This window comes from Hippichthys cyanospilos, chromosome 20 (genome assembly GCF_059441005.1).
Source record: "Hippichthys cyanospilos isolate Australia breed blue-spotted pipefish chromosome 20, RoL_Hcya_1.0, whole genome shotgun sequence".
Lineage (NCBI taxonomy): Eukaryota > Metazoa > Chordata > Actinopteri > Syngnathiformes > Syngnathidae > Hippichthys > Hippichthys cyanospilos.
In genome coordinates this window covers 49,158-75,216 of record NC_142388.1, presented here as the reverse complement: position 1 = coordinate 75,216, position 26,059 = coordinate 49,158, and the positions used below count along the sequence as shown (strand labels likewise).

Here is a 26,059-nt window from a genome sequence, read left to right as displayed (position 1 = left end):
TTGATTGACCACGTTTGAGAGCAAAACAGCCCCCCACGCACGCACGCACGCACGCACACACACACACACACACACACACGCACACACACACGCACACACACACACACACACACACACACACACACACACACACACAGGACGCCTTTGCAATAGAGCTCTAACAATAGAGTGGTCCGTACCATCGGCGTCACTTCTCGCGGGGACACCGCCCGGCAAACGGACGCTATTACGACGCTGGCGCCCGGCGCGCTCGAGCGTCTAGCTCGGCTGCAACTTTCACAATCGCGCACGCCGCCTAGGTTCGGTGGCTCTTCTCATCTCCGCGCCGAAAGAATGCAATTTGGAAGAGCCAATGTGGCCGGCTCCTCCTCCTGCTCCTGCTCCTGCTCCGCCTCCTCCTCCTCCTCCTCCTAGTTGTAGTCCCGCGCCGAGGAGCGCATCGATAACAGGGACAGTCATGGACACAAGCCGGGGGTTGGAATGCTCGCAGGCGGCGGCATGCTCGACGACCTGATAAAGATGGATCGGAAGTAGTCCAAAAGAGAAGGGGAGGGCGGGGGGACAGAAAGAAGAGGGATCGAATCGACGTAAACAGGTATTTGTCCACCGCATGTCTCGCGTGCCTTTCCACTCGCGTGTACATTTAAAGAGGTTTGCTCCGGCCGGCTTGGAGCCCGATGCAGACGTCCCAAGTTTACTGTGCAGTACTACCCAATCGAGCTCAGAGGGGCTCGAATTCCATTGAAAGTTAAAAAAAAACAAAACGAACATAGAGAGCAAAGCGAGCGCCCAGTAACCACAGCCAGCACAAATTGACGCTACCGCTGTCAAGTAATCCCGCCGGTCAGCAGACATCTGGACAGCAGCCCCTTGACACGTTGGCGCCACATCGCGCCGGCGGCACGGCAAATATTGCACTATCTAAGGATTTGCGGGCGCCGTCGTTTAAGCGGCGAAGGCCCGGGCTTGGAGGCCGCTCGGAGAGGACGGATGCGCTCCGTCAGCCGGCCTGCAGTTGCCGCCTGCCGTAGGATGGGGGATGGGGAGCTTTCTTGTCGCGCGCAGGAAAAGAGAGCGAGAGAAACTGATCGCGCTCGGTGAAATCGGAGACCTTCTTTTGTACTACCGGCCCTAGAGCGGCCGGCGGAAAGCGTGTCGCTCCGGTTCGCTTTCAGAAAGTCAGAGTGTTCACGGCGGCGCAATGCGGTAGCGCCTCCCTTTCCGCGCTTCTCGATTCCGACGCGAGCCCGGGCCTTCCCGACGGAGGCCCGGAAGGTGGCCCGGAAGGTGGCCCGGAAGGTGGCCCGGAAGGTGGCCGCGACGCCGAACGTGCTGCGGGCTCCGCGCGGGGCCCCTCGCGAGCTGTTCACGCCAGAAGACTTGCGCCCGCTCCGCTTCCGGGAGGAGAGGGACTTTAGGCTCCGTTGGCCGTTCTCCGGCCGAGGTCGTCTTCGTCGCCGTTCTCCGGCCGAGGTCGTCTTCGCCGCCGCGCCGTAGCTCCGCGGCTTCGCCCGAAAGTGAAGATTTGCGCCGAGCGAGAGAGGTCGAGCCGATCGCGGCCGGAGCATGTCGGCGAGCGCCGTTGGGGCGGTTTCGCCTCCGAGCTCTCGGCTGTCGGGGCGCTGCCGGGACGGCGCCGCTCTCACACAGGAACTGTTGTGGGCGCCCCGCCGACGGCGCCACAACAAGGCGCCTTGTGTGCCCGCTCCCGGCCGGCGCGCCACAGGCCCCGCTTGTCTTGGGCAAACTCCTGCTGCACATAGCGCAAAAGTCAAAGCCTGGGCAATCGGGGAAGGACGCGAGCGGCCCTTACGTAAGTTTCCTTTCCGGACGCTCGCCTCCAAGCGGGCCGCACGAGCCGGGCCCCCGTATCCATCGAGATCATTCGTCGAACGTTCGGCTCGCCCGGACGGCCGCGCGCGTACAGCGAGCTTAGCGGACGCCCGCACGACACCCGTCGCTTTGTGAGAACGACAGCACCCGAGGAGGACTTTGCGGTACAAATGTCATCATCGACGCGAATGTTTGGAGTGGTCCCGTGAGGAAACGGAGAGGCGGCTTTTCGCAATCCAATAGGAACGGGTGTCAGCGTCACCGCCGGGACGCGGATAATCAATCGACTATGGTTTTTGAATGATTTAATTCCCTCTCCCGCCGAGAATCCTGAGAAACGGCGTCGACGAGCGGTACCGGGAACGGAACGGGAAGAGCAAAACGTTCCCGGGTGCCGGGCGTACAACGTGAAATTGACCACACACTTATTTGAACGGGACGGCTCCAAATCTCGGTCGGAGAGGTCTCCTCGGCCGGCCTCCTCTGCCGCGCGCCGGGCCCTCTGCGGCGGCCGAATGACGTCGGGTCCCGCCCGCAGGTGACGGCGGACGCGATGCCGCTGGTGAAGCGCACCATCCGGCCCCGACACCTCTGCCGCACGGCGCTGCCCGGGAACATCAACAACGAGCTGGAATGCGTGACCAACATCTCCCTGGCCGGCGTCATCCGGCAGCTCAGCAGCCTCAGTCAGTACCGAGCGCGCGCGTCGCGGTCAAGCCCCGCCTTTCCGCGTCGATCCCTTCCAGGATCCCCGAGCGCGAACCTATCGCGCGCCCAAAAACCAGCGAGCTGTCCCGGTCGTAAAGGAAAGGGGGGGGGGGGGACCGAGAGAGGTGGCACCGAGCGACCGTTGCGATGGCTCCAACGTAACCGCTGTCTGCTTTTGTGCTTGGAGGCAAGTATGCAGAAGACCTGTTTGGAGAGCTGTTCCACGAAGCGCACTCCTTCTCCTTCCGGGTCAACTCCCTGCAGGAGCGCGTGGACCGCCTCTCCGTCAGCGTCACCCAGCTGGACCCCAAAGAGGAAGAACGTGAGCGCTCTCTTTCTAACCCTCTAAGGAACGGTGCTCGTCATGGGAGGCGGGGCCAAAAAATGGCGGGGGACCAAGCCGTCGACCCAGCGAACTTTGGACGCGTCGGCTGGCCTCGACCAAAAGCGAACGCGAGGACGGTCGGCTCATCTCCGAGCCGGCCGTCGTTCTTTCGCGCTGCGGCTCGGCGATGCTTCGGCGGCGCCTCCGCTACGTACGCGTCGGGAAGGTCGGGAAGGCGCCGCGGGCAGGGGGCCGTCTGCGGCTCGGCGATGCTTCGACGGCGCCTCCGCTACGTACGCGTCGGGAAGGTCGGGAAGGCGCCGCGGGCAGGGGGCCGTCGCCGATCCTCTTGGAGTCCGTCTCTGCGCACTCGCCCCCTCCCTGCGGAGGGCATTTTGCAATCGGCCGCCGTCTCGCGACCGGATTTGATGTTTCGCGCCCGCCCGTACGCTTTCGTCGAAGAACTTGGACTCGGTTCCTTATCTGGGCCGGGGCGGCAAGGCTAGACGGCTTTGTTGGTGCGGCGCGCTTCCACGCGCCATACGACCGGAGTGTCAACGCCATTTGCGTCCCAAACCCGGCATCTTGGAGAGCGGAGCCCCGGCAAATCCGCGGACGGGACCGTCCCGCCCCGCGGCCAAGTAGCGAGCCAAAAGGGGGAGCGGCGTGGCGCGCTTTCTGAGGTTCCGGTTCAGGCGCACAAGCCGAAATCCTAAAGAGGCATTTTTTTCACGGGCCAAGACCTCGGCTCGATGGCCAAACGGATAAGAACGACGAGCGCGCGTCTAAATAATGTGAGGGGCGGCGTTAAGTATGCCACATGTGGCTTTTTCCCCGGATGAGGAAGATCGCGTAGCGCATCGCGTCTCCACGGATGCGCGCCGAGGCGAAAGGGGCGCAGAAAAGGCCGAGCGAAGGTCGGAAGCGCTCGGGGCTCGTAGCTCGGCGCTCGCCCCGTGCCGACGCCTGACCCGGGCTCGCGTTCTCGTCCCCTCCTTCAGTGTCACTGCAGGACATCACTATGAGGAAGGCGTTCAGGAGTTGCACCGTCCAGGACCAGCAGCTGTTTGAGCGCCGCTCGCTGCCCGCCCCCATGCGCGAGAGCTACGGGGCCTGCGAGCAGCCGCCGCCTCTCCGCATCCTCACGCCATACAGGTTCGAACTTTCTTTCCTCTTTCCTGGAGCAAAGAGGAAGAAGACAAGAATTTAAAGAGGAACCTGGCGCGTAGCGCTTGCCGTTTGCTTGCCGGGCGCCGTCCGAAGCCAAGGCCGTTCCTTTTTTGCGCGCAGGGACGACGGCAAGGAGGCTCTCAAGTTCTACACCAACCCTTCCTACTTTTTTGACCTGTGGCGAGAGAAGATGCTGCAGGACACGGAAGACAAACGCAAGGAGAGGCGGAAACAGAAGGTGAGCCCGCCGAGCGTTTATTTTCCCTTTCGTTTTTCAAACGGTGCGATCCGTCGGCTGCGGTCGCCGAGGGGAAGCGGGGTGCCCGGCCGTCGCCCCGGGACGGAATTGCGATCGACGAGCCTTCGCGGCTGGCTGTGCGCCGACGGCGCAAAGCGGTTCGCTGGCCTCCGTCGGGTCGCCCCGGTTGCCGTTGGGGCGGCCCTAGCGTCGGCGCCGCGCACGACTCGGACGGAGCGGGATTCCCGCCGGCGTTTTGCGTTTGTCTCCTCGGTCGAGACGTTTCCTTCAAGCGTGATCGCTCTCCGGTCTTCGCCGCCACTAAGCTCTATTGTATGTGTGTGTGTGTGTGTGTCTGTTGGCGCGCGCGTTATCGCAGTCTCCCTTTTGCCGCCAGCCTTTCCGTCTAACACCGCCGCTTGCGCCTCCTTGCCATTTTTGTGGTCCCGCCCGCTGCTGCGTGTAGTGTTGATTTATTTATTTTTTTTACGCTGACCTCTGCCATCCCCAAGCTTTTCCTCTTGTGTATTTTTGCTTCCTTTTGTTTTTTTGCTTTGTTTCTTATAGTCGCAGGACCCCCGCATGCACGAGCAGGTCTATAGGTACTTTGACCTTCCCGTGCAGGTACGTGACATTATTTTTCTTTTACACATCTTTGTATGTTTTTAATTTCTGCTCCTGCAGCTTGTGCGTACGCGCGTGCGTAAAAGCAAGGCACGCCGACATATCGGGAGGAAATCGGGAGCGCGGTGCGACAGTGCTAAATTGTGGCGCATTTGCGCAAATTGTGAAATTGCCGTCGATGCTCGAAATACGGCCCGGGCCCTTTGGGCGGGAAAGCCGAACGAAGAAAGCCAAGACGAGAAAGGCTAACCCCCTCGTCGGTCTTCCCAAGCTGAAGGGGCCGGATCGGCCGGCGGAGCTCGACAAGGTGCCGCGGGCGCCCCACGACCGCAAGAAGGAGTGGCAAAAGCTGGCGCTGGGCGCCGAGCTGGCGCAGGACGCGGCCGACGACAAACGGCGGGAGGCCAACGGCTCCGTGGCTCCCTCCGACGACGACAGGTACGCGCTCGCTCGCTCGCTCGCTCGTTCACGTGGAAAGGTCGGCGAGCGAGAAGGCGCCTCATTGCCGGCAGGGCGCGGCCGCACACGCGCCGCTCGGACGGGCCCTTCTCGCTGGCGGCCCTGCCCTACAGTCAGATGAACGAGCTGTTGAGACGCGGCGGCGACGCGGCGTACTGGCGGCCCGAAGACCCGCCGTCCGAGATCAAGCCGCCCTCCGCCATCAGGTGGGGCGCACGCCGCAACGCGCCGCACACTTTGTACTGCGTTTGCGCGCCGTTCCCGTCAGAAAGTGCGGGGAGGACGCCATTGGAGCGGTGCTCCCAAAAGGCGAGTGGAGGCCTTCCGCGCAGGAAAGCCAAAGGAGACGGCCGCCGATTTCTTGACCCGCGCCAGCGATTCGAAAAGCGCGAGGCCGGGCGTACGCCACGCCGTTCGGCGTGCGCGGCGACGCTGCCGGCGAGCGAAAACACAGACGTCGGCGCCCATCCCGACTCGCCGACGGCTCTTCTGTTTGCAGCGACGGCCTCTCCGACGGCAGAGCCGGGTCGCCGGCGCGGACGGCGGGCCCCGACCGCGACGCCCGCCCGCCCCCTCCTCCGCCGCCGCCTCTCCCGGCCGTCCCCCCTCCGCTCCAGATCGGCCCGGGGGTGCTGCACCCGGCCCCCCCGCCGGTGGCGCCCCCCATCCGCGCCTCCTCCCCGGCCCGCGCGCAACAGGGCCCGCGGGGGGGCGCCCCGGCCCGGCCGGACGGCGTCGCCCTGCCACCTCCGCCGGCGCCCCCGCCTCTGCCTCCGCCCGGGGCGCGGAGCGCCTCGCCCCGCCCTTCGGAACCGGCGCCGGCCGGCCCGCCGCCCCACGATTCGGCGAGCAAGAGGCAGCGCCCCGCCAACCTGCCGCCCATCAGCGACGCCCGCAGCGTCCTGCTGGAGGCCATCCGGCAAGGTACTGGCCAAGCGCTTGGCTTGGAACGTCGGCGAGGTGGAGCTGACTCTTTTGCGCCCCCCTCAGGCATCCAGCTGCGCAAGGTGGAGGAGCAGCGAGAGCAAGAGGCCAAACACGAGCGCGTGGGCAACGACGTGGCCACCATCCTGTCACGCCGCATCGCCGTCGAGTACTCCGACTCGGAGGACGAGTCCGAGTTTGACGAAGGCGACTGGATGGAGTGAAGGCGGGCGGCGGACGTCTCGTCCTCCGCCTCGTCTTCCGCCTTGTCTTCCGCCTCGTCTTCCGCCTCGTCTTCCCAGCGCTCGCAAATAGGGTCCCGGTCCGATCATTTAGCCCGTTTGTCTCCTGGCCGTCGTGTTTGAAACGGGGGAGGGCCTTCCCGACCCGCCGGGCGCGTGCGCGCGCGGCCACGTCATCAACAAACAGACAAACGAAAAACTGTGTCAAGGGCTGCCACCGCGAAGCGGAAGGGTCTAGCCAGCAAGCTCTCGGGGCCTTTTGATGGAAGGGCCTCCTCCAGGGCGTCGAACAGGGAACGAGGGTTGATGACCGGGCCAGAAGAAAAAAAACCAAAACAGAAATCTGCTAAGCCCATCTAACTTCCACGCCAAAGGAAGCTCAGAGGAGCGCTTGTGCAAAAGGTCCAAAAACCATTTCTAAAACGCTCCCCGGCCCCGTGAACATGAAGTGTTGTTTGTTTGTTTGTTTTTTTGCTCGAGAAGAATTTGTGTGTCATTGTCGTGCGCATCCACCCTTCTGACCTTGACATTCTAGGGAAGCGGAAGCCGGAGCGTTTCCCTGTGTCCGTCCAGGTTTAGTGTCCGCATCAGGAAAAGGGAACTTTTGAGCCGCTGTTTTGGATTTTTGCTCCCAACATGGATGGCCGCTCCTGTCCGTATCGAGTATGCGCCCACACCTTTAGTGTGCGACGAGAGGCCTTACCTCGTGCGGCGCTGCGTGCAACTCAAAAGGAAAAATACGTCGGCCGTGGTTTCTGTCCGTCCGTATGTTTGTTCTTCTACTTGCCTTATTGTCCAAACGTGTTGTCGAGTTGATGAACGTAGTGTCCCGTTACCACTTACTTGCCTGCGCTCGTATGGATTTGCCGTTTGTATTCGAGGAGAGAAAGAGACAGGTGGACGACCCCCCCACGCAACTCACGTGAGCGTTACAGTTTGCTCGAATGAAAACAACTCCAACGGAACGAAAGTGTGAAGTTGTGTTTGTCGGCGCGGGCCTAAACGGCGGCCATCAAAAAGGTGCCATCAGATCAGGGGAAAGGAGCCCGCGAGCTCAGCGGCACGGTCGCCGTCCCGTTCCGGGAGTCGCTCCTCTTCGGCTTGGGGACGAGACGAGACGACAAGGAAACGTTTGTCTAAGTCTTGTCAATGTTTGCGGGGTGGGATACGTTTCCACGGGCTCCCGTTCCGGCGGCTGCGCCCGATGCGCAAACCCTCGGTCGCGGTTCACCAAAACGAGAGACGTCCGTCCGGCCAGCCGTTTCCTAGTGGATCCTGAGGAGCGACCTTTACAGACGCGCGCTCGGAGCCCGATCCGGTCCGTCTCGTAGTCCGATCGGAAAGCGCGACTCGCTCGTAGTCCGATCGGAAAGCGCGACTCGCTCGTAGTCCGATCGGAAAGCGCGACTCGCTCGAAGCGCTCGCCCGTCTCGAAAGGGCCGCCGGAAACGCCGTCGCTGCCGCTTTGGCCAACCGGCCACATTCAAAGGCGGGAGCGGGTGCCGGATCAGGCCACGATCGGCGTGATTTCGGAGAAGGAGCGATTGGGAGAGCGAACGTTCGTTTGTCTCTGCCGGCCCGCCCTCTGTACAAAAAGATCTCCGCGGTCGGTAGACGTCGCCCGTGTACGGAAACGACGCTGTGCTGACCGCCAACGGAGCCAAAGGACAACTACTACCGAGTCGGACACAAGATGGCGGAAGAGAACAAAAAATATTCTTTTTATTCAGGTCAAAATGAACGAACGGAAAAAGGGAGTGGTACAGCTGGACACGTTCAACAAGGCGGACGCGCCGTTGTTGTCTTTCGACGGAAAATGTGTGGCGAGGCCCACTCCAATGAGTGCCCGGGGAGCGGCGGACTCGATGCCACGGCGACCCGCAAAAGGCCCGATCTGCCCTCCGGCCGCAATCACCCGACCGCTGCTCGGGCGCTCCCGAGATAGCGTCCAAAGTCATCGGCGAGTCAGCGCGGGCGGACGTTTGGACTTGTTCTGAGTGAGTAAATCGAGAAACGGAAGCGAAAACACGCCGTTTGTGTTCGGAGCGCTTTATTTTTCACTCCTCATAGAAAACACAGTGCAAGACACGAGCTGGGTAAAACGGCACGGTCGTCACGACACAACAAGCGTTGGCTGCTTTGACAAAACGAAGACACGGTTGAGTTCGGCGCACGTTCTTCCGCTGTCCTTTTGTCCTCCGTCTGCCGCTCGAGTCCTCCTTTGTCTCACCCGAGTCTTTGAGTTCTAGTGTCAATATAGCCAAGCGCAGCAACTTTGCAGGGCGCAGGTGCGCCTTCAAGAACAAACGCAGTCTGGACCTCAACACCTCAAGGAAGTCCAATGTAAGCTCTCCCGGGCCCCGACTCGGCCCCAAGGAGCCCTAGGTCGCGACACGACCAAAGAGGGAGAAAACGGGGAAGGGGCCGAAAAATCTCACAACTTTCTCCGCGCCCGTTTCTCATGATGTGGCGAAACGTCTCGTGCGGTCACTGTTTCTCGTTTTTTTACGAGTTGTACATAGCGGCCGTCCGGCTAAAGGACAACTTGGCCAGGACAACCTAAGCGTACGTTTCAGGTTCCGCCGCAAAAACACTCAGACTTTGATCTCCCGGAAACTACCCCCCCCCGCCCAACGGTAACCCTTCGAAGGCGGTGTTCTCGCACCCGGATCGCAGCGATCTCGGCCCGCTGCGGACGGACGGAAATAACCGGAGGCTAGCCGGGGCGCGCTCACACGTCGCAGGGCGAGCCGGCGCGGAGGGCGGCGCGGGGCCGGCGGCAGCCGCAGAGCAGGGCGTAAAGGGAGCGTCGGATCCGGGCGTGGCGGTAGGCGTAGATGACGGGGTTGATCATGGAATTGTAGGTGGCGGGCAGCAGCGTGGCGTAGGCGTAGACGGAGGGGTGCTGGCGCTGGCCCACCAGGCAGTAGATGGCGAAAGGCAGCCAGCCGGCGCCGAAGGTGCCCAGCACGATGGCCAGCGTGGACGGGCCCTTCTTGGTGGCCGCGTAGTGGGAGGCGGCCAGGAAGTGGCGCTGCAGGGCGATCTGCCGGGCGTGTCGGCACACGATGCGGCAGATTTGCGCGTAGAGCGCCAGCACCAGGGCGAAAACCAGCAGGAAGGCGGCGGCCAGCAGCCGCAGGTGGGCCCGCGCCAGCGGCCGCAGCGCGCCGCAGGCGGCCGGCCGCCCCAGGCAGTTCCAGCCCAGCACGGGCGGCAGGCCCAGCAGCAGCGCCGCCCCCCAGGTGGCCAGCAGCATGGCGTGGGCCCGCCGCAGCGAGCCGCGCCGCGGGTAGGTCAGAGCGTGCCGCAGCGACAGGTAGCGGTCCGCCGCGATGGCCAGCAGGCTGATGACCGAGGCGGCGAAGGAGGCCACCAGGAAGCCCGCCGTGGCCAGCTCCGCCGCCGGGGATGCCCGCGCCGCATAGCCCGGCGCGAAGTTGAGCACCAGCCCCACGCCGGCCAGCAGGTCGGCCGTGGCCAGGCTGCCCACCAGCGCCAGGGACGGCGTCCGCAGCGCCGGCGTGGACAGGATGAAGGCCACCACCGCGCCGTTCTGGCAGGCGATGGCCGTGCCCGAGGCGCACAGCACGGCGTCCCACGGGTAGAGCTGGCGGACGCCCCTCGCCTCCGTGGCGTTCATGCTCCGCGACGCCCCTGCGGGAGCGCAGTTGCCGCGCGCTCGTCAAAAGTGGCGGAAGCCAGCTCGCGTTCTCGCTTCGGACGGCGCGGGGACCCGTCTCAACACGTCGGGCGTAACCTCTATCGTCGATTTGGGTAGGGGGAAAACAAAGAAAAAAAAGCGCGCCTTACTTCGTCGGACGAGCGCAGGCGGGCGGCGCCGAGTGCGCGAGCGAGCGGGGGACGCCGGCGAGGATGCCGGCGGAGGACGCCGGCGAAGGATGCTGGCGGCGGCCGCGCTCCCCACGCCTGCCAGAGAGCCTGTCGAGAGGCATTGACGGAGAAGGGCGGACGAGCGCCAGGGGCAGCCGGCGGCGGCCCTGACGTCACGCGGCCGGGGAGGAGTCTGCTCCGCTCGCAACTACGCGCTCCCTCCCTCCCTCCCCCCCCCACGTCCTCGCAGCCCCACGCACTTTCACCCGCGCGTATTCCCCAAGAAGGAAAATAGTGACTTCATAAAATAGGGGAAGACCCTAAGGATCGTCATCAGCCAAATGCGAGACGAGCTTCGTTTTCCCAAAATGAAGGGCAAAACTATGGCTGCGTCCGACAAGTGCTAACTTCATTAAAAGTGTTAAGTTTTTTTTTTTTTTTTTTTAATTTGACACCATTCGAGGAAGATTGATCTGTTTTGGTATCAAACGAGTAGTTTCTTATCGGCCGTATTCTTCCTTAGAATAATAAGCGTCACGGGTGGACGTCGTACCCGCGGAGCTTGTGTCGGCATGATTTTCAAGAAAAGAGGCCAGCTCATTCATTGATTGCCTTTTTTTTTTTTTTGTTTGTCAGAGACACAGTCTTAAACTCGGTGGAATGCGAACGCTGCGCAACTTTGGTTGGTCGAATGAACACGAGCTGCGTCGCAAGGAAAAACAACTGCTTGGAACGCATTTAAAGTTACGCTGGGGAGGCGTTCACTGACAACGTAGGAAATCTCCAAAACGTGAACGCAAGTATGAAGAGTTTACAAAGGATGAGATTGATTCTGTTCGGCTATAGTTTTGACATTGTTGCCAAAGTCTTGCTGCGTCTTGGACTTTCACTTATATAGGGTTAGGGTTTGGGTATTAGGTATATAAGCGCAGCATATATTTTCTTGTGCGCTGAGAGCGTGCGAGCAGTGCGCAAGTGCGCGCGCGCACAGGGAACACTGGTGTTTATTTATATATATATATATATATATATATATATATATACACATAAACACACACACAATATCCACACGTACATTGACATATACGCACACACATGCACCCAGAACATGAGCAGGCACACACGTGCGTTTGCTGTAAAGAAAGCGCTTGAAGACCGCATATAAATGTAGCACATTGAGGCACTTTTTGGTTTCCAAGCAACAGCTATTTGGCCACCTGTTCCGTCTCCGGATGTGGATGAAGGTTGAGGGGGTGGGGGGGCTCACATGAAGCGGCAAGTGACTCACTAAAGAGCAGACGGCGCATCTCAAAGCTACAGAAAAGATAGGATCAGCATTTTGCAGCGGTTGGGGAGGCACGTGACGCCCCCCCCCCCCGGAGGGACGGACGGTCACGCACGCTTTCAAAGAACCTGCCGGCGCCGGCTTTGCGGAGCGCCCCAGGAGATCTGCCGGCAGCCCCTCCGGCATCCGATACCTCCCGGCCCAAAAGCGGCGCACCCATCGTTACTATTCTTTTCAAAGAATGTCAAGGCGGAGAGAAAGTCCCGGCCTTCGGAGCGCCGGCGGTCAAAACGAGGCAAAAAATTCTTCAAAGCGACGGACCGAGCCGGGCCCGACGGTATATTTCGTCCATCGTTTGAAAGGGGCGATAGCGGTCCGGAGGACCGGAGGCCGCGAGCTCGAGGAGGCTCGCTACCTCGCCGCGTCGGCACCCGCGGGGTTCGGTCGACGCCGCGTCCCGGAACTCGGCCGCAGAGTCCGTCGGCCCGACTACGGGAATCCTTCACAAGGACGTTGCGTTGACTTGGACGGACGGAGAACGCGGAGGCGCCGACCGTACCGTCCGCTCGGAGCGGCTACGTAGGCTCCGAAACGCAGCTCGTTCGGGCATTTGTACTTTTTATTACATGGATTAAAGCTAAGAGCAGCTTAAAAGGCGGCTGCGTAAGATTCAGACAAAAACGATGCTTAAACGAAACAGGAGAAGCTGCTTTCAAATCGTCCAGAAAAAAAGCAAGCTGAGCTAATCCGTCAGGGCGCTCCTTGACGTCGTGCCCGTACATCACACGCGGCGGCTGTACATCACATGTAGCGGTTCTTGACGTACTCCCTGTACATCAAGGCGTCGTGGCGGCACGGGGGCCTGACCTGACCGCGCGCCGCCATCACGTGGCTCCAGAACACCTCCCGGCTCTCGTCGTCCACTTGCGGCGGCGACGCGGCGTACACGCTGTCCTCCGGGAAGCGGGACACCGGCTCTCTGCGCGCGCGCACACAAGGCGGCGGGGCGTCACCCGAAGGCGGCGTCCAAAAGGTCGGTGGACAACCGCGCCGATCGGCGGTCGTCGTCGCCGAGCGAGCACAGGCCCGGGACGTCCCCGAGCGGACGGCCGGAGTCTAAAACGCGGCGGCCGCGTCACGTATGCGGCTAAGTCCTTCTTGCGAGATCTTCGGTTCTTACTTGGCTTCCATTTCAATTCAAATGCCATGGTATCCATCACCTCATCTTGGAATTTCACGTGGGGGGGCACAAATGCTTCAAGTTACAAAGTATTCAAGTTACATTTAAATCTCATACATGCATACAAAAGATGCGGAGGAGCCCCTTTTATTTGGTCACTCATTAAAAACTAATGAGCATTTTACTTAAAAAAATTGAAATTTAAACGACTTAGTTCAAACATTGTATTTTCCTATTGTAATTTGGTTTCGAACGAGTTAGCGTAACGTTCATTTTGCAGCATAAAAACGAACGCTTGTTTTTTTTTATTTTATTCAAGCGTATATTTTGTACCTTTTCTTTCCATTTTTCCACTGGCCAAACTTTACATTTGACTAGAAAGCGTTATTCAAACGGCAATTTTCACCTGGCTTCAATTTGAATTCATTTGTATTTTATTTGTCCCAATTCGGCAAAGGTAATAGGACTCGGGCCGAGAGCCGCTAGGTCCTCTACGGTGAGCGACCGCGGCGCGTTTCAATGAGCGGCCGTGAGACGGGTCGCTTGCGTAACGCGCGCAGAAAGGTCATCTACGCGGACCGTTTATTCCAGCCCTCCCGTTTGCCCGCGTCCCAGACGCTTCCGTTTTGACCGGGGACGCGTCCCCTCCGCGTCCGAGCGCTAACCGAATCGGCCGTACGAGCCGTCGGGGGAATTTCCCAAAATCGGCGCGAGACGTCACGTCGCTTACGGTCCCCCCGTTCCCTACCTGCTCCTCATAAGCTCTTCTGACGTCGTGACCGACGCGTACCGAGAGACGGACCCGGCCCGGCGTCCTCCGCGCCTAGGTACATTTACGGTATGTCGGCCGGGCCCCGACGGACCGAGGGAAGGGCCCCGAAAAGCTTGGGCGCGGCCCAGACCGCAAAGAGCGCGCTCGGTTGCTGGCGAATGGGGAAAAAGGCGCGACGCGGCCCCGCCTTTTCAATCGAATTTGAAACGCCCGACGCCGAGGGTTAGGGTCAGGCTTCCTTTCCCCCGTCGGGGCGGCGCCCGTGAGCCGGTGCTAACGCCGGCCGCGTTTGCCTCGTACTCACATGCGGATGGCGTCGGCCAGGTGGAGGCGCTCGCTCCGGGCCGCTCGGCGCTGCTGGCTCTCGCCCAGCCCCGCGAACCTGTCAAAACATACAACGGATAAGAGGCGCCTTCCTCCCTCGGGGGGAGGGGCCGCACGTGCGGAGTCGCCTCGGTTGCGCGCGGTCGATGGCCGCGTGCCGCTCGCGCACTTTTGCGGCCAAATCGCAGGCGCGGCTCTCTTTTGACCAAACGAGCCTCCGCAAACACGTCTCCCCTCGCCGTTTCCACTTATTGTCCACAAAATATCCACGCTTTGAGGTCAAATACAAAAAAGCACGACAAAAACCAAAACAAATTGGGACACGTGTACGCGTGACACAAGTTTCACGTTCATGATATTCACAAGTGACTGATTGAAGAGGCAAAGAGGTGCGCCTCGGAAGACACAGAGCTTCTGCCGCACTCGACTATGTCCTACCGCCTCCGTAAGGGACACCAAAACAGGACTTTGCGCGATCGGGAGACAAATCCCTACCGGCGGTAGATGAGCAGGTCTTGCTCGGCCGGGGAGCGGGCCAGATGGAGTCCGTAGGGCTCCTTGAAGACCTGCCGCCGGAGCTCCTGAAAGAGGGAAAGCGCATCGCTCGGATATGTCGGCCGCGACGGCGCGGGGGCTCGCTCGCACGTCGACGATCGATCGACCTTCTCATCGAGGTAATCGAAGCAATAAAACAAAGCGGCAATTTCTTCTCGCTGTTGTCGGTCGCGTCTTTAGCGTTCTAAGCATCGCGAGAGCAAAACAGGGAGCTGTCTTACTTTGGGGTTATTCTGGAAACGACCGAGCCCGCAAATTTTATCCGGCTAAATGTCGGAGGCGAGAATCTCGGCCGGGCCCGAGGGGGGGACTCGATTCGGTTCGATCGGGGAAGCGATTTTTCCCGAGGCCGGTCCGGCCCACTGCGGCTGGGAACGCACGCCTGCAAATCTGTCATCCGCGCGCGTGCGGGCTCACGCGCGCTGGCGCGGGACATGAGATATTACAAGGCAAATACGGTCGTCATCTGACGTTTAAATATTTCAACAGCGTTTCATGCTCCGCGCCATTGTGGGGATGGGGATTTGAGGGGGGGCGCTGCGAGCCACGTGAGCCTCAAGCTGGGAAGGGCTTACACGTGAGAGCCCAAAAACATATTCATGAAAAAGCAGAGGGGCCAGAGCGGGCGGTCGAATGGAGTTTGGAGTTAAAAGCATTAGGCTCCATGAGATCAAATTGCAGAGGAAAAAAAAGCCACCGCCGCTGTTAGGAGGGGGCGGGGGGCAAAATGGCCAAAGCTCGTGGAAGACCTTCTGCACTCGTGCCAAATTTCATGTTGGAATTTTCTTTTCGGCTGGGAAATGAGCGCCGGCGACTCGACGGCTCGGGAGACGCGCGACCGGCCGCGGGGAACTCGGGGCGGACGCTTCACCGTCCCTTGAAAACGAAAGGTCGGTTCTCACCTCCTGCGCGCCGGCGCTCTCTCCGGAATCCGTGCAAAGTTTGAGCGGGGCGGAGCGCTGCGAGACGGAGGAGGCGGCCGCGTCCTCCTCGCGCTCCTCCTCCGAGTCGTCCTCCGACGAGCTGGAGATGGCCTCCTCGTTGGGCGCGGGGGGCGCGCTGGCCGCCGTCTTCCTCTGGACCGGTGCCTCCTCTTTGCTGCTCTTGTTGCTACCGCAAAAAAGGTGCACTCAAAAACAGGCAAACAAAACGCCTCATACGTCAAGAGTTGCAAACTCCGCTCCTTCATTTAGACTCAAGTAGTGCTTTGCTGCCATCCTGATGAAGAAAAGCTCATCCGATTAAGCGGTCGATTTATTCTGATCCCATTTCTCGATTGTTCCTTCTCGTTAGAAGTATCTTTGGAATAAGGTTTGACAGTCACACCAACTTGAGGGAGTGAAGGTTGCGCGACTGAGAATATTGTGTGAGTGTGTGTGTGTGTGTGTGTGGGGGGGGTCCCAAGACTCACCCCAGCACCGATTTAGCCGTCTCCTCCGGTTTGCGGACGGTGAAGGGGCTGGGGTCCACTCCCACCGTTTTGGGCATGAACTCCCTATTACGAGAGACGGGTTAGCCCGGGCCGGCGCCGCCGGCGCCCCGCCCCCGCAAACCTAGCCGAGTTGGTCATGGCTTTGCAGAAGGTCTCGTCAAAGGAGGTGAGCTCGTAGGGGCGGAAAAAGTCCGCGTAGATGTCGATGCTCTCGTCCGAGCGGGCGACTCGCTTGGCCCGCAACTTCTTCATGGTTTCCTCACATGGGACTGCAAAGGAGATTTGTTGTGCAGTTAGATCTTTGTGTGATAAATGAAGACTTGTGAAAGTCAACACTTGTGTTAAGATATATTTTGTCTTGAGTTGCCCAATTTGATTCCCCCATCCCTTGCGCAGGCAAAAACCCTTAGCGCAGCTTGCCGTTACCTTCATCATAGGCCACCGGGAGCTGCGACAAGACTCCCTCGGACCACCACAAAGTGTAGCTGAGAAACAAAGACAAAACACACGCACGCGTTCAAACATGAAGCGGCATCACTCGAGCTAACCTACATGAGAAAACATTCGTGGCGTTTGTCCTGTGTGAATTACGGGCGGGCGTGCACAAAGTATGACTTGGGATGCGAGCGAGCGTGTCTGTTTCTCGGAACAAAGGACGAGCCGACCGGGTCCGTTGTGGAAAAATGAAGCGGGCGGCCGCGAGAAACTGGGTCGAGAACACGCCGCTTTGCATTGAGCTCCGCCGATGAAAAGTCATTACACAAGTGAGGCTTTGCTCTATTTACTCCTCGGGTTTGCACCAAGGCCGGGATGGGAGGGATGCGCAAAAACAGGACCCGATTTTAGCCCCAGAAACGAGTCGAAAACAGACCGACTGGTGCCAATTGTGTTTGGTCTTTTTTTTTTTGGGGGGGGGGGGGGGGGGGGGGGGCACCTGCGTCTGTCCACTGGGAGGGCCATCGTGCTCTTCTGATGCAGGTAGAAGTCGGTGGGCAGGTCCCACAGGTGCGGCCGGTTCTCCGCCGGCCGGTACACTTGAAGAAACAAATTAATGGCGTCTTGCCGATCCGCGTCTGGTAAGCAAACAGCAGGCCCAAACAGATTTCAGGCGAAAATGATGGTTTTTGAAATTCGACAGACGGCGGCCAAAGGAGGAAGGGGCCGAAAGTAGGCCAAATCTGCAAAGCGCAAACTCCAAGGAAAAAGTAATAACCCGAGAAGGCGTTGCTGTAGTAGCGCGACAGCGTCTGCATGATGTCTTTGGAGTGCTGCGTCCACGGCGCAATCTTGCGGTAGGTCTTGACCCGGTGCACCAGCTGCGAGCCGCCGTACTGCAGCGAAAGCGTGTCGCCGTGGTCCTCGTACAGCTCCTCAAAGGACCTGCAAAGCCGGAATTGCCGCGGCGAACGCGGAAGGAGCGCAAAAGAAGAACGGCGAAGCGCGGCCGACCTGACGCAGTCGGTGTCAAACTGGAGCTTGGGCTTGTCGATCATCCCCAGCGCGTACAGTTGGTAGGCCAGCGCGCACTTGCCCACCATGAACTGGGCCGTGTTGGTCCGGTCCAGGCAGTCCACGCAGTTGGTCCGGAGCACGCCCGTCTGGGAAGAACATATCGACGAGTTTGATTCGGGGAATTTGAAGAACCGCAAATCCAATCACCTGCAAAGATAAATGCCCACAAACAGGTTGATCATAATAAGCCCGGAACGGCCGAATGGACATTTCATAAAAGTAGGAGTAGAAGCCATCTTTTTTGAAGTACTCATGTTAAAGTGGAAACAAGTGCCTTGACGTTGGCGCTACTACCGTATCTCAAGTCCCCGCATTTGCAAGTTTCGATCGCCCGGCGGTTCAAACCCAGAGGTGGGCAATTCGTCGGTACGGAACAGCCGACGTTTGGAAAGACGCAAACATTTGAAAAAGCACAAGCTAAGGCCTTGTCCACACATAACCCGGCTTATTTAAACCCGCGCGGTCTCCCCCGTACGGCCGGCCGTCACTCCAATCTGCCGTTGTAATGGTCTCCACCTGCGTCACTGCGTCACGCACCAAGGAATAACCGTCCGAGTACTAGAGCGTTCGTATGCAGCAGATTCTACCAAGAGAATGCGTTTTGTTTGCGCTGCCTTTCGGAGTCTGAAACGCAGTCTTGAAATAAGATTTGAATGAATGAATTGCAGTCGAGCAAAGCATTCTGGGACGGCCAGGAGGCGACGGCATTCCAGTAAGCAGTCGGCACATCGTAGTGACAGTCTCACTCTGACAGGAATCCAAAGTGGATGCTAAGAACTAAAAAAAAAAAAAAAACAATCAAACTTTGCTTATAACTTGTAGCGTACGTGACAGATGAAATGTTCCGCGTGAATTCTGATGTTACCGTTTCTGCAAAAAACGACTTCGGAAAGATGTCTACGCTCCCTAGAGAATTGAACCACCGGCAAAAAAAATGATCGATAAAAAGGAAGCGTCAACCGAGGCTGGCACGCAATCATCTCCTTTGCTTTTCCGGGAATCGAGAGAGCCCGACCGAGTGTACGAATGCCGCGTTACGGCGAAGCGGGCTCACCTGCGCTCGGCCGTCGACTGAAACGCTCCCGCCCAAATCTCCCCACCTGTGGAAAAACAAGGACGGGGTTTAGACTCCGTCTTTTGAAGCCCCCTCGTCGCGAGCGACCAAAACGGCCGCCGAAACCCGCGGGGTCATAGCGGGGCTCCGCGTGGGCCCGGGCCGCTCCCGAACGCGGCATCGAGCGATGCGGGCGGCCTCGTCGGCCCGCCTGCGTTTCCCGCCCGTGATTACGTACCTCTGCTGTCCATTTGGCTTCGTTCGTCGTGAGAAATATTTGTGAAAGAAACCGCTTCAAGTTGATTTTTTTTTTTTTGCCGTCCGAGACACGGGTGACCGACGAGGCTTTCGTACCGCGCGGCCCCGAGGGGTGGGATCCTGTATTATTTACACTATGGAAGAAGCTAAAGAGGCGGTGCAAGCTACATCTGATTCTGTAGTCCTTTTTGAAAGTCGTTCCAAAAAAGATCTGATTTCGTAGTCCTTTTTGAAAGCGGTTCAAAAAAAACCAAAGGCGCTCGCTCTCCGGCAAACAAGCCGTCGACCGACGGCGGTCGGCGTCGTCTCTGGAAATGAGTCTCACCTTTCGTCGGGGTGGAGCGCGTGACAGTAGAAATCGGCTCGATTCACGAAAAAGCCGGTACGCTTCACCACGTTCTCCGCGATCATACTCAGACGGTCCAGAACGTTGCACAGCTTGCTGATGGGAAACGTCGCATACATAGACGCGGGCTGGGTATGGCTGTTGCGCTGGCGCCTGGAGAAAGTGGGCGGGCCTTGTCACCTCTTGGTGTAGCGAGCCATGTCCCAGGCGATGTACTCGATGGCGTGCTGCGGCGGCAGGAACTGGTTGAGGTTGACGATGGCCGGGTACAGCTCCTCGCTCAAAATCTTCTCGTGTTTTCTTTTCTCCCGTTTCTGCCGCGGCGCAACACGAGATGAGCGTAACAAGCAAGATGGCGCGCGGCCTCCCGTGCGCGCGAGCGGCACGTGACCCTAGGAACACATGCTGCGACGCGGGAGAAATGCCAAACGCGGACGGGAAGGAGGGAGAGAGCGAGCCGCCCGCGTCAAGCAAAGTCCTCGCTAATAGGAAAGTGGTAAGTGGACGTGCTGTAAGGTGAACCGGAAACCGGATGAAGCTGTATCGCAAACGCTGGAAATTCACTCGCCGCATTCGTCAGCGTTTCGCCGAGCGCTAAGCCCATTTCTATAAGCGAGAGGACTTTTGAACGACGTGTCGGCCAGCTCGTCCGCCGTGTAAACCGCGACTTTAGGCTTGCGCTTTTCTGCCCGTACCTACCAAAGATATCATTGCGGCCATTAAAAGCAGCTAACCCTAACCCTAAAAGAAGGTATTCACGTGCTGGGCCACGTGCACACTTGCATCCCCTTCCTCGGACGGCGGGGCCACCTCGCCACAAAGGACGAGCCTCCGCCGGAAGGGCCGTCATCATTTTACAGCTAATTGCTTATTATTTCATCCGTCGTTCCGCAGATTGGAAGGCGCCGCGCCATTGAGTATGCTGCTATCAACGCCCACGGTTGTGTGGGGGGGGGGGGGGGGGGGGGGGGGGTCACATGGGCGCACACGCGGATCTCGGAGGCTCGCCATTGGCTCTCCCGGCCCTCCCCTCGCCGCGGCAGTGGCCGGAGACAACGTGAGCCAGAGAAAGATGCGCGCGCTCCCCGCGGCGCGAGGCAACGCAGCCAGATCCCAAGGAGCCATTGCCGCACGAGGCCGAGGAAACAAAGAAAGCCCGTGCGCCGCGCCGCACGTGAAAGGAAGCGGGAGACAAACGCGGCCGGCCCGCTAATCTTATAGCCCCCCGAAGCAAGCGAGGAGAAATTCGCACAAACATCTCATCATTTTTACTTCTCACAAAAATAACGGGTCCATTTGGATCGTGCGGGTTTCAGGTCTATCAATGGTGAGAAACGTCTTCATTTGTCGCGGTCGTGTCCCAAAAACGTGGCGTTCGAATAGGAGCGCCAAGACTTTTCCTTTTCCACTTTACGGCTAAGCCCGGATGCGTCGTTCTGTGGCACCCGATTCCTGGATTGGACAGGCACAAGTCAACGCTCTAACATGCCTGATCGTATCGACGCCGCTCTAAACTCCGTCAAGCTTTGTCAGCTAGTCGGAAGCCCGTCCGACGGAAGGGAGTCAAAATACGGAAAGGCTCATTCGTACGGTACGGCCGAGCTGACGAGGCGTGGCCTACCTTGACCAAGTTGAGGATGATGATGGGCGATCCAAATCGCCGTAGCATCTGGTCAAAATGAAGGGCTGCCACGTGGGCGTACGGGTCGGCTTGGTCCACTGCCGGAGAGATTCAGAAAAAGTGCAACGGCCTGAGACCAATCAAACAGATCTGCTTATACTAAGCCCAGTTCAAATGGTGGACTTACAAACACCGCCGCCCCTCCGATCAATGTCACCATTATTATTGGCTTTGAATACGTTTTGGGGTGGGTTTTTTTCCCCCGGACGGTGCAAGAGCCGGGTCAGAACAAAGCACGTTTACACTCAATAAGGCCATTGCGGTAAGCGCGGCCCTCCGAGGTGACTAAACCGGGCCCAAATGCTAGCTTTGCAAATTGCCACTGGCTAAACAGCCACTTTATCTGGCACCCGCGACAAAGTCACAGCGACGCATACAAGAAACTCCTTAAAGTGTCTGACAAGTCGTTGGCAACGGGATCGCCGGAGGTCACGCCGTATGCGACGGAAACATCTGTCTCGAACGTCACCGATCCCGATTCCGCAACTAGCAGCCCTTTACTAATATTTGACAGCAATACCACTCCCCGTTTTTTTGCCCACGACTGGACGATCTCCCCTTTGTTGCGACCGCCCCGCGGAGCACTCAGCCCCAGTCCGCAAAGGAGCGTGGCGGGAGCCGTTAAAAAAAAAAAAAAGGAAAAGACAAGCTAAGCAGTTGCGCATCGGCCATTGTTAGCATTCACACACGCAATTCTTTCTCCCGACGGGTGTTTTGTTGCGTCTCTTATCAAGCTATTGTTCCCAGACGCGACGCGGAACCTGCAACTTTGCTCCCAACGAACGTTAGAGGCATATTTCCAGATGCTGAGAATCGGAGTGCCGTTGGAAGGTGAATGACATAGGAAGTGGTGCGGAATAGAATTCCCCCTGACAATTGGAGGCCAGAAAATGACAAAAGGCGGGTGCTCTCATTGGAACGGGGGATGACGGGGTCAGCCGGGAGGACCGCCACGAGAGGAGGGTGTCCTCAAAAATAAGGGGTGGGTGAAGAGATTTCCTCTCGGGGTGCCTATTAATTGACCAACGACCACAAATGACTTTTCCCGCATTTGAAAACCTCTGTCTTGTGTTTGGAGAAAAACCTTGCGCCGTACGTCCGCGCAAAGACCCAAATGCCACGCAAACGCCGCACTTTTACGAGGAAAGCGAGCTCGCGGCGGCCTTACGTCGTATCGGGGGCTTGGGCATCATGGTGGAAATGTCTTGGGACCAGTAGAGCGGCACCGAGCCTCGCGTCTGCACGTAGGATGAGTAGCTTCCCACCGAGAAGGACATAACGGAAGCGTCGTGGACGATCTGCTCCGTCTCCACTTCGTTGGCCACGTCCCCCTGCAGAAAGGGAGCGCAAGACACGCGCGTCACCGGAGAGTCCCCCGGCCGCCCCATCCTTCCCGGTTCCCGTCACGCGTCCCAGGCCGACCGCTCGATTGCACCTTCCTCGTGCCTGTCCGTCGAGGAAGGGAAGGGCACCTTCCGCACGTGAAATAAGAAAAGGAAACCGCTCTAGTGGAGCCGGGGCGTCCGGCGATTGAAAGAGGCGAGGCAGAAACGGCCACCGCCGCGAGCGCTTCGTACCCGGCAGTTGGCCCCTCTTTTCAGGAAGCGGGTTCCGGCAAATTTGCTGGAGCGCCTGGCGATGAGGGTGATGTGCACGGGGCGCCCGTAGATCAACAACTCTGCGGCGGCATCACGGTGAAGGAGACGGCTTGTTCCAAAGGCGGCCCGCGCACGCACGCGTGCGCCGAGCGGCCGCGCAAAGGATACTGGACTGGCCGCAAAAGCCGTGGATGATGTACGTGAGCCAATCCGGGTGGACCGCCTCCTTGACCCGCTCCAGCAAGTTCCCGTTCCACACGTACTTGTAGTATGGCTGGGCGCGCACGCCGTAGGCCACTGCGACAGAGGTGCGGGCGTCATGCCGGCGCGGAACGCACGCGGCCGCCCGTCCGGCGGCCCATCCGGGGGCCCATCCGGGGGCCCATCCGGCTCACCTTGGGCGGGCAAGCCCTCGTCTTCAAAGATGTCGAAGCCCCCCGGTTTGCCGGGCGCGTTTGCCCGGTCGTCCTCGTCCCCGGCTGCGGTCGTCGCCGCCGCCGCCGCCCACAGCTCGGCCGGCCTCCGCAGCAGCGTCAGGTTGTGCTGCAGCGAGTGGCTCAAGTCGTAGCTGTAGCTGCCGGCCGGTCAAAACGCGAAGCTTAGACAAGCTAATTAGCCGTCCGCTTCGTGTCTTTGCTACATCGGAAACGTTTTGGAACCCGGGCTTCCGCGAGAGAAGGAGTGGCGCGATGACGCAAATCCCCATTGAAGCCGGTCACACGCAACCACGAAACCGGAGGCTTGGGCAAATCTCCGCTTTGGCCGGAGCTTTTGAAACATTCGGCTTTGATGGAAAAAAAGACCGGTCGCGTATAGCAAATGGGGCAAAACGGAGACATTTGCTGCCCGTTTGCAAAACCCCCAACCAGGTGTAGACAAGGCCTAAATAAGGCGAAGGCCTGAAGGGAAATCAAACCAAAACAAAAACAACCAAAGAAAAAAGCACGGAAATCGAGGCTTTAGAATCCCGAGGCGAAAACGAGGAGCGCGACAGGAATCCGCTATGCTGCGAGGGCATTTTTGGATCTTGGCTCCATGACGTTCGTGCACCCGCAGGCCACGACGAGGCCACGACGTGCCTGACGAGCCGTCGAATGCTCGGGTCTGCCGCACTGAAGAACAACATCCAGGCTCCTTATTCCATTCCAGCGATGATCTTCAAACGTGCGCCGTACGTTTAGAAGCAAACGCCCGGAAGGACTTTTGGGGAGCGGCGCAAAAGAGAAGCGCCAAAAAAGGGGCCAGAACGTACCTGAAGTAAAAGTTGCTGGAGAGGTCCATGGTTTGAAAGATTCGTACATATCTGGGAAGGAGCCAGAAGATCCATCAAGCGACGACGGCGGGCATCCCAGGCGAGGGCTCTCACCTGGCTTCGTCGGGGTGCGCCACCCGCACTGAGTCATTAGGAATGTAGATCATGGCGGTGTCCTCGATTTTGTAAACCGAGTGGCCCCCGATGTCGGCCATTTTTCTGCGCTTGGTGATCAACACCATGTAGTAGCCCTCCAGGAAGCGCACAAAGCCTGCGGGAGAAGGGCGACGGCAACAAATGTCAGGCTGGGGCACGGGCGCACATTGGGGGGCGTCTTCATGCTTTTTGCATCGCGCGCGCGGCCGTAATGTCGGGTCGCGCATCAACAGAGAGCGCCGTCGCACGTACCCACAATCCCGACGGCCGAGACGGCCCTGGAGAGGCCCGACGGACCCTTCTGGGCCATCTTGGTGCGGTTTCCCAAGTCCAGGCGGCCGAGCAATTCGCGCACCTCTTGTTGGTTGTACACGTGCTGCAAGACAACCGGTGGGGATTGCCTACCTCCCGCAAAGTAGGGCAACGGAACGACGGTCTCGTGCCAAACCGACACTCACCTTATCGTCGATGATGACCAGGTCCTTGGGCTCTGTGCGGTCGATCTTCAGCACTCTGTGCTTGGTCTCAGCCGGATTGCTACCTACCAAAAAATACCTCTGCAAAGAGGGGGAAAAAAATCTTACTGCATTTGGCTGATCGTGGATATTACAGGACAAAAGAACCCCCCCCCCTCCAAAAAAGCCTGTGAGTAGGGGAATGTCGCAAAGGAGAGACCGACGCGCGACCTAGTGCCGGGCCGAAATGTGGCGAAGCTCCGAGGCTTGTGTGGAGTCACGGGATGGGACTCTTCGGCTGGAGAAGGACCGGCCAAGGATGAGGTACGAAGCCTCGCTGGACGGATGGACTGCGTGGCCGCTATGGAAAGCGCTTCCGCGGTTTGACGGGCATTTAGGGGAAACGGGCTCTGCTTTTGCTGTGTGCGGTGGCGAAGCTAGAGGGGAAGCCGGGGTAGCGCCGGACCTCCCTGAAATCTGATTAGACCCCCCCAGGTGCCACCCCAGATGATTGACACATCACGGAACCGCACGTCTTGTCGGAAGGAGGCGGTTGCATTTTTAAATTAGTGAAGCCGACTGACTGCTAATTTCTTCTTGTAGGAAGAAGTCACTGTTTAAAATAACTTATAGGAGGGGATAGGAGTTTTTCTTGTTGCTACAAGTAGAGCGCTACAAACGTTTAACTTGTACATTTCATGGCGTCTAGCTTGTGTGAGTAACTATGAAATTTCACCATTTTTGTAAAAAAAAATATTATTATTATTGAAAAAAATGTCACCAAGTTGTGTTTTACATTTTCTGCATTGTTAATGACCTGCACATGATATATACATAAATTTCAAGCCCTGTGTGCTTAGTATGTACACTTCAACATTTGACACTCCGATCGCAGTTGACAAGTCGAGAAACAAATTCATTGTTAAGTCTGCGGACTCCCTGAAAGAGCCTTGGCTGCCACCTAACGTCCATGAGCAGGAACGACCCCCACCTCCCCGCTACTCCGACTTGCCAAACAAGAATCGGCCATTTAGTACTCCTAAACGCTTTTCCTCTCATACAAGTATGTTAATGAAGAGAGGCGAGCGCGCATCGTTGACAGCTCTCGCTCGCTCGACTTACGGCTCTCGTCTCGTACAGGACCATCTTCTGAAGCCCGCTGATGACAGCCGCACACGGATGCATGTTTTCTCGTTGTCCCGAAGAAGGAGACACAAGAGGAACAAATGGAGCAAAGCAACGTCATTGCATCGCGGACGGGATTTGGCTAGCAAGCAAACGCAACCGTGCGACGATCATTCGTTCAAGAGTCAGGTGACAGTCGTGGACGCGCAAGACGTCATCAGTACGGCGCACGCCGAAGCCCAAAAAGTACGACTTCGCCTCTTTCTTTCTTCTTTCTTTCTTTCTTTCTTTCTTTCTTTCTTTCTTTCTTTCTTTCTTTCTTTCTTTCTTTCTAACTCACTTCAGTCAAAATAATACGTTTAAAATCTTGTTTGATCAAGTTTGTAGTTGAGCACCGTACAAAGTCAAAGAATACGCTTGTTGACAGTTGCTATAGCAACAAGCCCACTATCAACGGATTGTAAGGTTTGTGAGTTTCTGCAAGCAACAAGAAATAATCCGAGTTCGGCTTTTTGACATCAGGTGCAAGGATAGGTAAACCGATTTCTTATAAAGATTGCAATATGAATCAATCCCAAAACAATAATACAATCATAATAATCATAAATGTTCCTTTTTTTTTTTTTTTTTTGCTAATTAACCGTATAAACGGGTGCTACTAATGCTGTTTAAATGTCGCGGCCATTGTTTAGGCGCTGGTAGTGCACGTATCTTGAA

General features: G+C 58.3%; 3 protein-coding genes across 6 annotated transcripts; 1 reads left to right on the top strand and 2 right to left on the bottom strand.

Moving 5' to 3' along the window:
• Positions 1-191: 191 nt before the first annotated feature.
• On the top strand, positions 192-6,965 carry wasf1 (WASP family member 1). 3 transcript variants are annotated; one of them, XM_088404163.1, is made up of 10 exons: positions 192-595; positions 2,372-2,519; positions 2,729-2,863; positions 3,868-4,021; positions 4,157-4,274; positions 4,842-4,898; positions 5,170-5,336; positions 5,411-5,563; positions 5,857-6,281; positions 6,348-6,965. In XM_088404163.1, the coding sequence occupies exons 2-10, from the start codon at positions 2,387-2,389 to the stop codon at positions 6,503-6,505; spliced, it is 1,500 nt and encodes a 499-aa protein (XP_088260289.1). In that variant the 5' UTR covers positions 192-595; positions 2,372-2,386; the 3' UTR covers positions 6,506-6,965. The 3 variants fall into 3 exon arrangements, with proteins under 3 accessions (XP_088260289.1, XP_088260290.1, XP_088260291.1); XM_088404164.1 differs by having other exon boundaries at positions 192-1,997; XM_088404165.1 differs by lacking the exon at positions 4,842-4,898 and having other exon boundaries at positions 193-595.
• Positions 6,966-8,556: 1,591 nt separating this feature from the next.
• On the bottom strand, positions 8,557-12,081 carry gpr6 (G protein-coupled receptor 6). The gene is made up of 2 exons (XM_088404166.1): positions 10,337-12,081; positions 8,557-10,180 (listed from the first exon to the last, which is right to left on the bottom strand). Exon 2 carries the CDS (start codon positions 10,164-10,166, stop codon positions 9,255-9,257), a length of 912 nt encoding a protein of 303 aa, XP_088260292.1. The 5' UTR covers positions 10,167-10,180; positions 10,337-12,081; the 3' UTR covers positions 8,557-9,254.
• A 162-nt stretch (positions 12,082-12,243) lies between these two features.
• fig4a (FIG4 phosphoinositide 5-phosphatase a) lies at positions 12,244-25,535 on the bottom strand. Of its 2 annotated transcripts, none has more exons than XM_088404161.1 (23): positions 25,340-25,535; positions 24,221-24,319; positions 24,015-24,138; positions 23,721-23,877; positions 23,607-23,657; positions 22,750-22,928; positions 22,523-22,651; positions 22,334-22,434; positions 21,925-22,087; positions 20,697-20,794; positions 19,256-19,389; positions 19,055-19,171; positions 18,472-18,517; positions 17,355-17,503; positions 17,119-17,285; positions 16,840-16,978; positions 16,332-16,390; positions 16,027-16,174; positions 15,885-15,968; positions 15,376-15,583; positions 14,414-14,499; positions 13,899-13,976; positions 12,244-12,621 (listed from the first exon to the last, which is right to left on the bottom strand). In XM_088404161.1, the coding sequence occupies exons 1-23, from the start codon at positions 25,400-25,402 to the stop codon at positions 12,444-12,446; spliced, it is 2,757 nt and encodes a 918-aa protein (XP_088260287.1). In that variant the 5' UTR covers positions 25,403-25,535; the 3' UTR covers positions 12,244-12,443. The 2 variants fall into 2 exon arrangements, with proteins under 2 accessions (XP_088260287.1, XP_088260288.1); XM_088404162.1 differs by having other exon boundaries at positions 12,470-12,867.
• Positions 25,536-26,059: the final 524 nt, after the last annotated feature.